This window comes from Chiloscyllium punctatum, chromosome 38 (assembly GCF_047496795.1).
Source record: "Chiloscyllium punctatum isolate Juve2018m chromosome 38, sChiPun1.3, whole genome shotgun sequence".
Classification (NCBI taxonomy): Eukaryota; Metazoa; Chordata; class Chondrichthyes; order Orectolobiformes; family Hemiscylliidae; genus Chiloscyllium; species Chiloscyllium punctatum.
Window position 1 is genome coordinate 2,451,418 of NC_092776.1, and position 15,659 is coordinate 2,467,076.

The 15,659-nt window shown below is 45.6% G+C and overlaps 1 protein-coding gene across 2 annotated transcripts in view; it reads left to right on the forward strand.

Moving 5' to 3' along the window:
- smndc1 (survival motor neuron domain containing 1) overlaps positions 1-15,659 on the forward strand; it is a 35,859-nt gene that overhangs the window by 15,431 nt on the left and 4,769 nt on the right. For both annotated transcript variants that reach the window (XM_072557049.1, XM_072557048.1), the window contains exons 3-5: positions 2,290-2,432; positions 5,667-5,828; positions 6,068-6,221. In XM_072557049.1, the coding sequence (XP_072413150.1) occupies positions 2,290-2,432; positions 5,667-5,828; positions 6,068-6,221 (459 nt within the window). The remainder of the gene's footprint in view (positions 1-2,289; positions 2,433-5,666; positions 5,829-6,067; positions 6,222-15,659) is intronic.

The window sequence follows — 15,659 nt, forward strand, 5'->3', positions numbered from 1 at the left end:
TGTTTGGGAGAATTCTGAAGTGGAGCGAATTAATGTCAACATGGAGAGGTAAAGTTTGATCAGGGTAGTCAACATGGTTTTGTCAGAAGGACGCCATGTCTAACAGAAGCTAATTGAATTTTTCAAGGATGTGCCTGGCTGTATAGATGAGGTTAGTGAAGTTAATGTAGTTCATATGGATTTCAGCAAGGCCTTTGACAAGATCCCACATGATTCATAAAAAAGATGAAAACAGATGGATTCAAAGTTGGCTTAGTGATAGAATACAGAGGATTGTGGGAAAAGGCGATTTCTGTGACTGGAGCCTGGTGTACAGTGGCATACTGCATGGATCAGTCCTGGGTCTCTTATTGCTCATGGTTTGTCTAAATGATCTCGATAAGGCTGTAGGGGGGTTGCTAAGTATGTCTGTGGATGACATGAAGGTTGGTCAAGCAGTTATTAGGGATCGAGCAAGTCTTACGTTACAGGTATATATAGATGGACTAGTCAATGGGCAGATCAGTGGCAGATGAAATTTACCCCTGAAAAGTGTGAAGGGGCACTTTGGAAGACAAGGGTTACGTCAATGAATAGCAGGATCCTGGAAAGCACAGTGGAGCAGAGGAATGTTGAGGTAATTGCCCACAGATCCCTGAGGTGGCAGGCCAAGTGAATAGGAGGGTTAAGAGGCATACACTATGCATGCCGTTATCAGTCATGGCAATTAATAAAGCAGAGAGATTCAGTTGGAGATGTACAAAACTTTTGTGAGGCTACAGCTGGAGTAATGTGTGCAGTTCTGGTCAGCGGAGTGCAGGAAGGATGTGATTGCGCTGGAGAGGGTGTGCGGGGGATTCAGCAGGATGCTTTCTGGGATGGAGTAGTTTAGCTAAAAAGAGAGGCTGGATGATCTTGGATAAATTTCTTTCGAGCAGCGGAGGCTGAGAGGCTGCCTGATAGAGGTGCATAAGATTGAGGGGCAAGGACAGCGTGAATAGAAAGCAGCTGTTATGTCTAGTTGAAGTGTCAGTAACAAAGGGAAGTAATTTTAAAGTGAAAGGTAGGAGATTGAGGGGATTTGAGAATAAAGCCTTTTCACTCAGTGCAGTGAACATCTGAAATTCGCTGCCTACAAGAGGGGTTGATGCAGGAAACCTCTCAACCTTTAAAAAAATACTTGGATCACTTGAAATGCCACAACATGCAAGGCTGTGGGCCAGGTGCTGGAAAATGGGTTTAGTGTAGATAGGTCTGTGAGACTGGATGAATAGAAGGGCCTCTTCTGTGCTGTATGGTTCTCTGCACAGCACACAACTTCCTATGCAGGGTGTGTCCAGATATTTCTAATCCACATGGTCAGAGATGTTATTACATACCTATGGAACAGATGGAACTTGAAACCAGGCCTCTTGGTCCAGGGGTAAGGATACTACCACTGTGCCACATGAGGGCCCACAGGACACGTATTAAATAGTCTCTTTAATTTACCTAATGTGTGTAACTTGGCAAAAAGGCCCATGTGCTTAAACAAATTGGCTGCATAGCACACAAAAAAACCATTAAAGGGTATGTTTTAGGTATAAATGGAAAATCTTAAATAGGCTTTTAGATTGGATTGGGAGTACCCATAATAACCTGGGACAGGTACAGCAGTCCTGAATGTAACAGGTTACTAAATAGAACAGCCTCAACCATGGCAATTTAAAGTTAAATTGTTTCAGTGTTGAGTACCCTTAATAATTTGAGTTGAAAAGCAATTTTGAGATCTGTTGTCAGTCAATATCAACAAGAACCAATTGATTCAAGTTTAAAGTTTCAAGATGGCAGTCCCATTTACATTTAAAGAATGACAGGATTTAGAACAAGCTTCAGTGTTTGAGTCTCCATTGATTTATTGTCAAAATGACATCTTTAACAAAAGAGTAAATAAATAATTCAATTTCTGTATCATATGTTCCATATTTAACGCATTCTTTGATTTTGAAACTGAATGCTCAAACACTGCTTTGTTAACTTTTTAATTAGCGCTCTCCACTTTGAGAGGAGACAGATGTGGGGCATACAGGTTCAATACATCCTGGTCCTAATCTTCATCAAATGATCAGATAGTTTTGACTGTGGAGGGGGAGATAACGTTTAATTAGTTTGCAGTCATGTACATCCATGTAACTATTTTGTTTTATCTTTTCCAATTTGAATAAAATGTTGATTGTTTGGTGAAAGTAGATCCAAGAATATAAGTTATGGTTTAATACTGTTAAAAAGAAGGACAGCACTAAGTTCTGTGTTTACTTGCATGTCTTACAGGAAGTTATAGAACTGACCAGAGACCTGTTATCAAATCAGCCTTCTGTTGCTGCAGCTAATGCAGATAACTCAGCAAATTCCATACCTAGTCATAAATGGAAGACTGGTGACAAGTGTATGGCCGTTTGGAATGAAGATGGACAGTAAGTGTAGAACTCTCTAACAGTACATCAATAGAGCAGTAGCCAATGGTAAGAGATTCTTTGAGATTTATTCTGAAATTTTTACAGTGGTCACTAATAATATACAATAACTAATTATAGTGCAGGGATTTGTAATCTGTGAACTTGCCAAAGATGCTCATCAATCATGTTTGACTTTGTAACCTCATTGCTAGTTTCTTCATTCTGAAAGAGAATTTACAAATGTGTAAATTTAGCAATGAGTGGTACGGTAATCATGATGGAAATAAGGAGAAACTTCAGACAGAAGGCTGTAGAGGCCAGGTCACTGAGTATATTTAAGGCATAGATAGATAGATTCTTGATCGTCAAGGGTCACGGAGAAAGCAGGAGAATGGGGATGAGAAACTTATCAGCCATGAGTGAATGGCGGAGTAGACTCGATGGGCTGAATGGCCTAATTTCTGCTCCTATGTCTTATGGACTACTAAGTATGTGTTTCTGATTACTGTGGGTGCACTGATAACTAAAAAAAGCACACTTGTCAATAGTGGGCCAAATCACAAAAGTACACAAGCCATGTTTCGAATCCTTCAGAGCCGTCTCTCTTGCACCTTCTGATTCGTGCAGACGTCTGATTGTTTATATACACCTGAAGCAGAAACAGTTTATGTCGACCTTTTTAAACTATCTCTGGTTGAAGCTTAGGAAATTATTTCAGTTATGAACCCCATAGCATCTGTGTATTCTGATTCTCATTCCACCCTTTTCTGACCAGATAAGCAGCATTAACATTTCACCTGTTGCACACTTTCTGGTGCCTTCTATCTGTTTATTTTAAATGGTCAGTGTGGACCCTAATGGGCCCCATGTTGTGGTCAGTGTGGTTCCTAATGGGCCCCATGTTGTGGTCAGTGTGGTTCCTAATGGGCCCCATGTTGTGGTCAGTGTGGTCCCTAATGGGCCCCATGTTGTGGTCAGTGTGGACCCTAATGGGCCCCATGTTATGGTCAGTGTGGTTCCTAGTGAGCCCCATGTTGTGGTCAGTGTGGTCCCTAATGGGCCCTATGTTGTGGTCAGTGTGGTCCCTAATGGGCCCCATGTTGTGGTCAGTGTGGTCCCTAATGGGCCCCATGTTGTGGTCAGTGTGGTCCCTAATGGGGCCCCATGTTGTGGTCAGTGTGGTCCCTAATGGGCCCTATGTTGTGGTCAGTGTGGACGCTAATGGGCCCCATGTTGTGGTCAGTGTGGTCCCTAATGGACCCCATGTTGTGGTCAGTGTGGTCCCTAATGGGCCCCATGTTGTGGTCAGTGTGGTCCCTAATGGGCCCCATGTTGTGGTCAGTGTGGACCCTAATGGGGCCCCATGTTGTGGTCAGTGTGGACCCTAATGGGGCCCCATGTTGTGGTCAGTGTGGTCCCTAATGGGGCCCCATGTTGTGGTCAGTGTGGTCCCTAATGGGCCCCATGTTGTGGTCAGTGTGGACACTAATGGGCCCCATGTTATGGTCAGTGTGGACGCTAATGGGGCCCCATGTTGTGGTCGGTGTGGACCCTAATGGGCCCCATGTTGTGGTCGGTGTGGACCCTAATGGGGCCCCATGTTGTGGTCAGTGTGGTCCCTAATGGGGCCCCATGTTGTGGTCAGTGTGGTCCCTAATGGGCCCCATGTTGTGGTCAGTGTGGTCCCTAATGGGCCCTATGTTGTGGTCAGTGTGGTCCCTAATGGGCCCTATGTTGTGGTCAGTGTGGACGCTAATGGGCCCCATGTTGTGGTCAGTGTGGTCCCTAATGGGCCCCATGTTGTGGTCAGTGTGGTCCCTAATGGGCCCCATGTTGTGGTCAGTGTGGTCCCTAATGGGCCCCATGTTGTGGTCAGTGTGGTCCCTAATGGGCCCTATGTTGTGGTCAGTGTGGACGCTAATGGGCCCCATGTTGTGGTCAGTGTGGTCCCTAATGGGCCCCATGTTGTGGTCAGTGTGGTCCCTAATAGGTCCCATGTTGTGGTCAGTGTGGTCCCTAATGGGCCCCATGTTGTGGTCAGTGTGGTCCCTAATGGGGCCCCATGTTGTGGTCAGTGTGGTCCCTAATGGGGCCCCATGTTGTGGTCACTGTGGTCAGTGGCACAGCAACAGGTCTTGCTGCTGACCTCCTAGAAAGCAACCCATAAGGATCAGGAGATCAGAGTGTTACAGATTAGCCCTTTCCTAACATTGACTCCTGAATCTAGAAGATCACCAGGCATTGACCAAGTAATGTCAGCAAACTGTAAGTACTACTCTGATTGAAGTATTCTCTTGGACTGCCAAATTAATTGCTCCAAATTTATTTTGCTTTATGGAATTTAATTTAAACAATAACATGCAATTAGAATAAATTTAAAGTATTATAAACTTTTTTAAAAAAGCACTAATTTTAATATTATCCAAGAAGTTAGTATTCCCAAAAGTATAATAATTGTGACGTGGTGTACCTTTAAAGAAAACCTAGTTACATCTCAGTCAAAAAAAGTATATATTTTTCAAAGACTTTTATGAGTCTTTTACAAGTTTATTAAATGGCAGATTTTCATCAGTTTGATGATTTCAACAATTGCAGTCTGTGGAATCCTTAAACAGTTCACCCTTTGGGGAAGCATAGAATTCCTGACAGCATGTCCTGAATTTCCATGTTTAACTGTATACATGTGGAGAAAGTGAGGACTGCAGATGCTGGAGATCAGAGTCAAAGAGTGTGGTGCTGGAAAAGCACAGCAGGTCAGGCAGTGTCCGTGGAGCAGGCGAGTCAGTGTTTCCAGCATAAGCTCTTCATGAGGAATTCTTCCCGATGCTGCCTGACCGGCTGTGCTTTTCCAGTATCACACTCTTGGACAGTGTATATGTGGACTCAGTGTTGTCCATTTCTGAGTTGTGATGAGTGTGATCGCTGACGGTTTTATTGTCATTGCACTCTCAAAATAGAAGCCTTTGTTTGATTTATTCTTAGAAGTCTAGGTGGAAGTGTAGCACATTAACCTTTAATAAATTGTTGAAACCATTAATATTAAATAGACTTTGCTGAACTGGCAGAAATATTGTTAAATCGCGAATCCTGCTCACATACGTGTTGATGTATTAATCTTGAAATTATTTTCAATAAATTACAATTATTTTAATAAATATTATCTGTAACATGTAATTTTTAAAATGTTAGAGGGTTGTAGGGTCTGTTTGTCAAACCTCTACTCACATGCTTACAGCCCTAACTTCCTTACAGACTGTATGAAGCGGAGATTGAAGAGATTGACCAAGAAAACGGTACAGCTGCAATCACATTTTCTGGATACGGTAATGCTGATGTGCTTCCCTTGGTCAACCTGAAACCTGTTGAAGAAGGAAATGATTCTGAAGAGCTGGGCGGTGACAAACCCAAATCAAAGTGAGTACTGGTGGCCAGCTCTCTCAAACAAAAACAAATTACTGGAGAAACTCAGCATGTTTGGCAGCATCTGTGGAGGGTGAACACCCTCCTGAGCTGCTCCAGCAATTTTGATTGTTTTTTTGTTTCAGAATTTCAGCATCCACAGTTGTTTGTTTTATTCTTCTTTCTAATGTTTAGGATAGTGCATCTTAAGTTGTAACACTTTCTTGGTGGATTTTGAATTTGGCTGTTTACAGGAAGGAAATGGTTGCTCAACAGAGGGAGTATAAAAAGAAGAAAGCGTTAAAAAAAGCTCAGAGAATGAAGGAGCTTGAACAGGAGCGTGAGGAACAAAAAGTAAAATGGCAGCAGTTTAACAACAGAGCCTATTCCAAGAACAAAAAAGGACAGGTGTGTATTGTGCACAATAAGTTATTTCTGAAGATCTTTTTTTGCTGGTTATTGCCTCTGTCACCCTGAGTACCAGCACCCGTGATTGCAAAAAATTATTTAGATCATTATCTTTCCAAAGCATGATTCTATCTTCACCAAATATTCTTGTACATTTCACACAGGAATGACTGGGTGGCATTCCGCTGTGATACTTTATTTTTTCTTAATGCAGCAGGACTGGACCTAACCATTAAGCAATGGAGACCTGAATTGTAGCTCCATTGTATAGGAGGTTGAGAGTAGTGAGGTCAGGAATAAGGTTTCAAGGTCGGTGGGGTGTGCCAGCAAGCAGGAAGGTGGTTTGAAGTGTGTTCACTTCAATGCCAGAGCATCCAGAATAAGGTGGGTGAACTTGCAGCATGGGTTGGCACCTGGGACTTTGATGTTGTGGCCATTTCGGAGACATGGATAGAGCAGGTACAGGAATGGTTGTTGCAGATTCTGGGATTTAGATGTTTCAGTAAGGACAGGGGAAAAAGAGGGAAAGTGTGGCATTTTTAGTCAGGGACAGTAGAAAGGACGGTTGATGAGGACTTGTCTACTGAGGTCATTTGGGCTGTGGTTAGAAACAGGAAAGCAGATGTTACCCTGTTGGGTGTTTTCTGTAGGCCTCTGAAAAATTCCAGAGATGTAGAGGAAAGGATTGCAAAGATAATATTGGCTAGGAGTGAAAGTAACAGGGTAGTTGTTATGGGGGACTTTAACTTTCCAAATACTGACTGGATAAGTTTTTGTCCAGTGTGCGCAGGAGGGTCTCCTGACACAGTATGTAGACAAGCCAACAAGAGGCAAAGCCATATGTGGGGGGGGTGGAATGGGCGGTAGAAACTGAAATTGTAATTTGAGTACACGGGAGCATGAGAGTACTAAAGTCAGAACCAACATTTCAAGATTGCAAGAAGTTGGTTTGAAGTGTGTTACTTCACCGTCAGGAACATCGGGAATAAGGTAGGTGAACTTACAGCATGGGTTGGTATCTGGGATTTCGATGTTGTAGCCATTTCAGAGACATGGGTAAAACAGGGACAGGAATGGTAGATGCAGGTTCTGGGATTTAGATGTTTCAGTAAGAACAGAGAAAATAGTAAAAGAGCGGGTGGTGTGGCACTGTTAGTTAAGGTCAGTATTATGGTTACAGAAAGGACATTTGAGGACTTGTCTATTGAGCTAGTATTGGCTGAGATTAGAAACCGGAAAGAAGAGGTTACCCTATAGGGAATTTTCTATAGGCCTCTGAACTGTTCCAGAGATTGAGAGGAAAGGATAGCAAAGATGATCCTTGATCGAGAGTGACAGGGTAGTTCTTATGGGGAAGTTTAACTTTCCAAATATTGACTGGGAATACTATAGTTCAAGTACTTTAGATAGATCAGTTTTGTCCATTGTGTGCAGGATGGTTTCCTGACACAGAATGTAGACAGGCCAACAAGGAACAAGGCTACATTAGATTTACTACTGGGTAATGAACCCAGCCAGGTGTGAGATTTGGAGGTAGGTGAGCACTTTGGTGATAGTGACCACAATTCAGTTATGTTTACTTTAGTGATGGAAAGGGATAGGTATATACTGCAAGGCAAGAGTTATAGCTGGGGGAAGGGCAATTACAATGCGATTAGGCAAGATTTATGATGCATAGGATGGAGAAGGAAACTGCAGGGAATAGGCACAATTGGAATGTGGAACTTATTCAAGGACCAGCTACTTTGGGTCATAGAGTCATAGAGATGCACAGCATGGAAACAGACCCTTCGGTCTAACCCGTCCATGCCAAGATATTCCAACCCAATCTAGTCCCACCTGCCACCACCCAGCCCATATCCCTCCAAATCCTTCCTATTCATTTACCCATCCAAATGCCTCTTAAATGTTGCAATTGTACCAGCCTCCACCACTTCCTCTGGCAGCTCATTCCACACACGTACCACCCTCTGGGTGAAATGATTGCCCTGTAGGTCTCTTTTATATCTTTCCCCTCTCACCCTAAACCTATGCCCTCTAGTTCTGGACTCCCCAACCCCAGGGAAAAGACTTTGTCTATTTATCCTATCTATGCCCCTCATAATTTTGTAAACCTCTGTAAGGTCATCCCTCAGCCTCCGACACTCCAGGGAAAACAGCCCCAGCCTATTCAGCCTCTCCCTATAGCGCAAATCCTCTAACCCTGACAAAGTCCTTGTAAATCTTTTCTGAACCCTTTCAAGTTTCACAACATCATTCCAATAGGAAGGAGACCAGAATTGCATGCAATATTCCAACAGTGGCCTAACCAATATCCTGTACAGCCGCAACATGACCTCCCAACTCCTGTACTCAGTGCTCTGACCAATAAAGGAAAGCATACCAAACGCCGCCTTCACTATCCTATCTACCTGCGACTCCACTTTTAAGGAGCTATGAACCTGCACTCCAAGGTCTCTTTGTTCAGCAACACTCCCTAGGACCTTACCATTAAGTGTATAAGTCCTGCTAAGATTTGCTTTCCCAAAATGCAGCACCTCGCATTTATCTGAATTAAACTCCGTCTGCCACTTCTCAGCCCATTGGCCCATCTGGTCCAGATCCTGTTGTAATCTGAGGTAACCCTCTTCGCAGTCCACTACACCTCCAATTTTGGTGTCATCTGCAAACTGACTAACTGTATCTCTTATGCTCACATCCAAATCATTTATGTAAATGACAAAAAGTAGAGGACCCAGCACCGATCCTTGTGGCACTCCACTGGTCACAGGCCTCCAGTCTGAAAAACAACCCTCCACCACCACCCTCTGTCTTCTACCTTTGAGCCAGTTCTGTATCCAAATGGCTAGTTCTCCCTGTATTCCATGAGATCTAATCTTGCTAATCAGTCTCCCATTGGGAACCTTATCGAAGGCCTTACTGAAGTCCATATAGATCACATCTACCACTCTGCCCTCATCAATCCTCTTTGTTACTTCCTCAAAAAACTCAATCAAGTTTGTGAGACATGATTTCCCACGCACAAAGCCATGTTGACTATCCCTAATCAGTCCTTGCCTTTCCAAATACATGTACATCCTGTCCCTCAGGATTCCCTCCAACAACTTGCCCGCCACCAAGGTCAGGCTCACTGGTCTATAGTTCTCTGGCTTATCCTTACCACCCTTCTTAAACAGTGGCACCACGTTTGCCAACCTCCAGTCTTCCACACTTCACCTGTGACTATCGATGATACAAATATCTCAGCAAGAGGCCCAGCAATCACTTCTCTAGCTTCCCACAGAGTTCTCAGGTACATCTGATCAGGTCCTGGGATTTATCCACTTCTATGCGTTTCAAGACATCCAGCACTTCCTCCTCTGTAATATGGACATTTTGCAAGATGTCACCATCTATTTCCCTACAGTCTATGTCTTCCATATCCTTTTCCAGAGTAAATACTGATGCAAAATATTCATACAGTTTCTCCCCCATTTTCTGCGGTCCACACAAAGGCCACTTTGCTGATCTTTGAGGGGCCCTATTCTCTCCCTAGTTACCCTTTTGTCCTTAATGTATTTGTAAAACCTCTTTGGATTCTCCTTAATTCTATTTGCCAAAGCTATCTCATGTCCCCTTTTTGCCCTCCTGATTTCCCTCTTAAGTATACTCCTACTTCCTTTATACTCTAAGGATTCATTCGATCTATCATGTCTGTACCTTACATATGCTTCCTTCTTTTTCTTAACCAAACCCTCAATTTCTTTCGTCATCCAGCATTCCCTATACCTACCAGTCTTTCCTTTCACCCTGACAGGAAAATACTTTCTCTGGATTCTCATTATCTCATTTCTGAAGGTTTCCTATTTTCCAGCCGTCCCTTTACCTGCGAACATCTGCCCCCAGTCAGCTTTCAAAAGTTCTTGCCTAATAATGTCAAAACGGTCCTTGATAAGTATGTACCGGTAAGGCAGGGAGGAAGTTGTCGAGTGTGGGAGCCCTGGTTTACTGAGGATGTTGGATCTCTCTTCAAGGGGAAGAAGAAGACTGATGTTAGGTTGAGATGTGAAGGCTCAGTTAGGGTGCTTGAGAGTTACAGGTTAGCCAGGAAAGACCGAAAGAGAGAACTAAGAAGAGTCAGGAGGTGATATGAGAAGTCATTGGTGGGTAGGATCAAGAAAAACTACAAGGCTTTCTATAGGTATATCAGGAATAAAAGAATGACAAGAGCAAGACTAGGGCCAATCAAGGACAGTAGTGGGAGGTTGTGCATGGAGTCAGAGGAGATAGGGGAAGTGCTAAATGAATACTTTTTTGTCCGTATTCACCCTGGAAAAAGAATGTTGTCAAGGAGAATACTGAGACACAGGCTACTAGACTAGATGGGATTGAGGTGCATAAGGTGGAGGTGTTAGCAATTCTGGAAAATGTGAAAATAGATAAGTCTCCTGGGCCAGATGTGTTTTATCCTAGGATTCTCTGGGAAGCCAGGGAGGAGATTGCAGAGCCTTTGGCTTTTATCTTTATGTTGTCACTGTCTACAGGAATAGTGACAGAAGACTGGAGGATAACACATGTCCCCTTGTTGAAGGGGAGTAGAGACAACCCTAGTAATTATCAACCTATGAGCTTTACATTGGTGGTAAAGTGTTGGAATGGGTTATAAGAGATAGGATTTATAATCATCTCGAGGGGAATAATTTGATTAGGGATAGTAAACACTGTTTTGTGAAGCATAGGTCATACCCTCAAACCTTATTCAGTTCTTTGAGAAGGTGACCAAACAGGTGGCTGAAGGTAAAGCGGTTGATGTGTTGTATATGGATTTCAGTAAGACGTTTGATAAGGTTCTCTACAGTAGGTTATTGCACAAAATACAGAGGCATGGGATTGAGGGGGATTTAGCAGTTTGGATCAGAAATTGGCTAGCTGAAAGAAGACAGAGGATGGTAGATGATGGGAAATATTCATCCTGGAGTTCATTTACTAGTGGTGTGCTGCACATGATCTGTTTTAGATTAGATTACTTACAGTGTGGAAACAGGCCCTGCAGCCCAACAAGTCCACACTGACCCGCCGAAACGCAACCCACCCAGCCCCATTCCCCTATATTTACCCCTTCACCTGACACTACAGGCAATTTCCTGAAGAAGGGCTTATGCCCGAAACGTCGATTCTTCTGCTTCTTGGATGCTGCCTGACCTGCTGCGCTTTTCCAGCAACACATTTTTCAGCTCTGATCTCCAGCATCTGCAGTCCTTACTTTCTCCTACAGGCAATTTAGCATGGCCAATTCACCTGACCTGCACGTCTTTGTACTGTGGGAGGAAACCGGAGCATCTGGAGGAAACCCACGGGGAGAATGTGCAAACTCCACACAGTCAGTCACCTGAGGCGGGAATTGAACCCGGGTCTCTGGTGCTGATCTGTTTTGGGCCCATGTTGTTTGTCATTTTTGTAAATGACCTGGATGAGGACATAGAAGGATGGGTTAGTAAATTTGTGGATGATACTAAGATCGGTGGAGTTGTGAGTGACTTAACCCATCCCTTGTTGAATGGGTAGTGAGCAAGGATGTTGCAGGTTACAGAGGGACATAGATAAGCTACAGAGCTGGGCTGAGATGTGGCCAATGGAGTTTAATGCGGAAAAGTGTGAGGTGATTCACTTTGGAAGGAGTAACAGGAATGCAGAGTACTGGGCTTGGTAGTGTAGATCAGCAGAGAGATCTCGGTGTCCACGTTCATAGATCCTGAAAGTTGCCACTCAGGTTGATAGAGTTGTTAAGAAGGCATACGGTGTGTTACCTGTTATTGGTAGAGGGATTAAGTTTTGGAACCATGACGTCATGCTGCAGCTGTCCAAAACTCTGGTGGGGCCACATTTGGATTATTGCATACAGTTCTGGAAGTTTTGGAAAGGGTTCAGAGGAGATTTACTAGGCTATTGCCTGGTATGGAAGGAAGGTCTTAGAAGGAAACACTGAGAGACTTGAGGCTGTTTTCATTAGAGAGAAGAAGGTTGAGAGGTGACGTAATTGAGACATATGAGATAATCAGGGGGTGATAGCTGGCATGAGGGGACATAGCTTTAAATTGAGGGGGTGATAGATGTAGGACAGATATCGGGTAGTTTCTTTACTCATGGAATAGTAGCAGCGTGGAAAGCACTGCCTCCAACAGTAGTAGACTTGCCAACTTTAAGGACATTTTAAATGGTCATTGGATAAGCATATAGATGAGAATGGAATAGTGTAGGATAGATGTGCTTCAGATTGGTTTCACAGGTTGGCACAACATCTAGGGCTGAAGGGCCTGTACTGCACTGGAATGTTCTATGTTGAATCTCTCTTTTCAAGTTGAAGAAGGAGGCTCATTTAGGGTGCTTGAGAGTTACAAGTTAGCTGGGAAGGACCTAAAGAGAGAGCTAAGAAGAGCCAGGAGGGGACATGACAAGTCATTGATAGGTAGGATCAAGGAAAACCCTGAAACTTTCTATAGGTATATCAGGAAGAAAAGAATGACGAGTAAGATTAGGTTCGGACCGAACAGGACAAACAGTACAGACTGCAGATTCAAAAACACCAGCAACGGTTCTCTTTCAAGATCCTCCGCTCCACGCTTGCAGCAATGCGCCGGCACCTAACCTCTCTCCAGTCGGCCCTGCCTCAGCTGAGGGCCACACTCTCTCAGAATTGCAAAGGACCCACTCTGTACTTCAACCTCAGGAGAATTCATACTCTCAAACAGTATTTCAATTCCATCTCAAACATCAAAAACTGTAAGTACAGCAAACTTTTATCTACCCAACTCCATAACCAGCACTCCTCAAACATTCTAGAAGATTCCCCTGGCCTCGGAAACTACTCAAACACCATTAGCCATGTTGCTGATGCAGCTGCCACCCCCATGCTGATTGATGATGTCACTTCCTCCCCCATCATGGCCACTCCCACAACCACTTCCGCCCCTCACAATTCCTCATGCATCGCATGTGATGTCACTTCCGCCCCTCACATTATCGCTGATGCCACACACTCAGTGACTTCGCCCACCCTTACTGCCGTCATCACCACCACTTCCGCCCCCACCAGCGCCACTCACCTGCATTCTGCTGACACGCCCCCCACAGACCCCACTGTCACTATCCCCACCCCCCAGAACCCCGAGGGGAACATTACCCCAGCTCATGACTCCACCCCACATCAGACCCACTCCATTTACAGGTTCCGCCTCCACACCCACACCAGATCCCAGCGCCCAGCCCTGCCAAATTTTCACCATCCCTCCAGACCTTCCCCTCACTGAGGACGAACGATCAGTCCTCAGCAAAGGACTCACCTTCATCCCCCTCCGTCCACGCATCAATGAATTTAATACACGCCGTGACGTCGAACACTTCTTCCGTCGCCTCCGCCTCCGAGCTTACTTTCACAATCAGGACTCCCGCCCACCTTCCGAGGACCCCTTCGCCCACCTCCAACACACTGCATCCACCTGGACACCCCGCGCTGGCCTATTACCTGCCCTCAACCTCTTCATTTCCAACTGCTGCCGGGACGTTAACCGCCTCAAACTGTCTACCCCCCCTCCCCCACTCCAACCTCTCACCCTCACAATGCGCAGCCCTCCAATCCCTCTGCTCCAATCCCAACCTCACCATCAAGCCAGCGGATAAAGGGGGCGCAGTGGTAGTCTGGCGCACTGACCTTTACACCGCTGAAGCCAAACGTCAACTCGAGGACACCTCTTCCTACTGCTCCCTCGACCATGACCCCACCCCCCATCACCAAACCATCATCTCCCAGACCATACACAACCTCATCACCTCAGGAGAACTCCCACCCACAGCTTCCAACCGCACTGCCCGGTTCTACCTCCTTCTCAAAATCCACAAGCCTGAACACCCTGGCCGACCCATTGCCTCAGCATGCTCCTGCCCCACTGAACTCATCTCCACCTACCTCTACACTGTCCTATCCCCCCTAATCCAGGAACTCCCCAGATACGTTCGAGACACCACCCACGCCCTCCACCTCCTCCAAGACTTCCGTTTCCCTGGTCCCAACGCCTCATCTTCACCATGGATATCCAATCCCTCTACACCTCCATCCGCCATGACCAGGGCCTCCAAGCCCTCCGTTTTTTCCTCTCCAGACGTCCCCAACAGTACCCTTCCACCAACACACTCATTTGTTTGGCTGAACTGGTCCTCACCCATAACAATTTCTCCTTCGAATCCTCCCACTTCCTCCAGACCAAAGGGATAGCCATGGGCCCACGTATGGGCCCCAGCTATGCCTGTCTCTTTGTTGGCTATGTAGAGCAGTTGATTAGATTAGATTAGATTACTTAGATTAGATTACTTACAGTGTGGAAACAGGCCCTTCGGCCCAACAAGTCCACACCGCCCCGCTAAAGCGCAACCCACCCATATCCCTACATTTACCCCTTACCTAACACTACGGGCAATTTAGCATGGCCAATTCACCTGACCTGCACATCTTTGGACTGTGGGAGGAAACCGGAGCACCCGGAGGAAACCCACGCAGACACGGGGAGAATGTGCAAACTCCACACAGTCAGTCGCCTGAGGCGGGAATTGAACCCGGGTCTCTGGCGCTGTGAGGCAGCAGTGCTAACCACTGTGCCACCGTGCCGCCCGTGATCTTCCGTAATTACACCGGCATCACTCCACACCTCTTCCACCGCTACATTGATGACTGCATTGGCTCCACCTCGTGCTCCCGCGAGGAGGTTGAGCAATTCATCGACTTCACCAACACATTCTACCCTGACCTTAAGTTTACCTGGACCATCTCTGATACCTCCCTCCCCTTCCTGGACCTCTCCATCTCCATTATTGATGACCGACTTGACACTGACATTTTTTACAAAGCCACCGACTCCTACAGCTACCTGGATTACACCTCTTCCCACCCTACCTCTTGCAAAAATGCCATCCCGTATTCCCAATTCCTCTGCCTCCGCCGTATCTGCTCCCAGGAGGACCAGTTCCACCACAGAACACACCAGATGGCCTCCTCCTTTAGAGACCGCAATTTCCCTTCCCATGTGGTTAAAGATGCCCTCCAACGCATCTCGTCCACATCCCGCACCTCAGCCCTCAGACCCTACCCCTCCAACCGTAACAAGGACAGAACGTCCCTGGTGCTCACCTTCCACCCTACAAACCTTTGCATAAACCAAATCATCTGCCGACATTTCTGCCACCTCCAAAAACTCCCCACCATCAGGGATATATTTCCCTCCCCACCCCTTTCCGTCTTCTGCAAAGACCGTTCCCTCCGTGACTACCTGGTCAGGTCGATGCCCCCCTACAACCCACCCTCCCAACCTGGCACCTTCCCCTGCCACCGCAGGAATTGCAAAACCTGCGCCCACACCTCCTCCCTCACTTCTATCCAAGGCCCTAAAGAAGCCTTCCACATCCATCAAA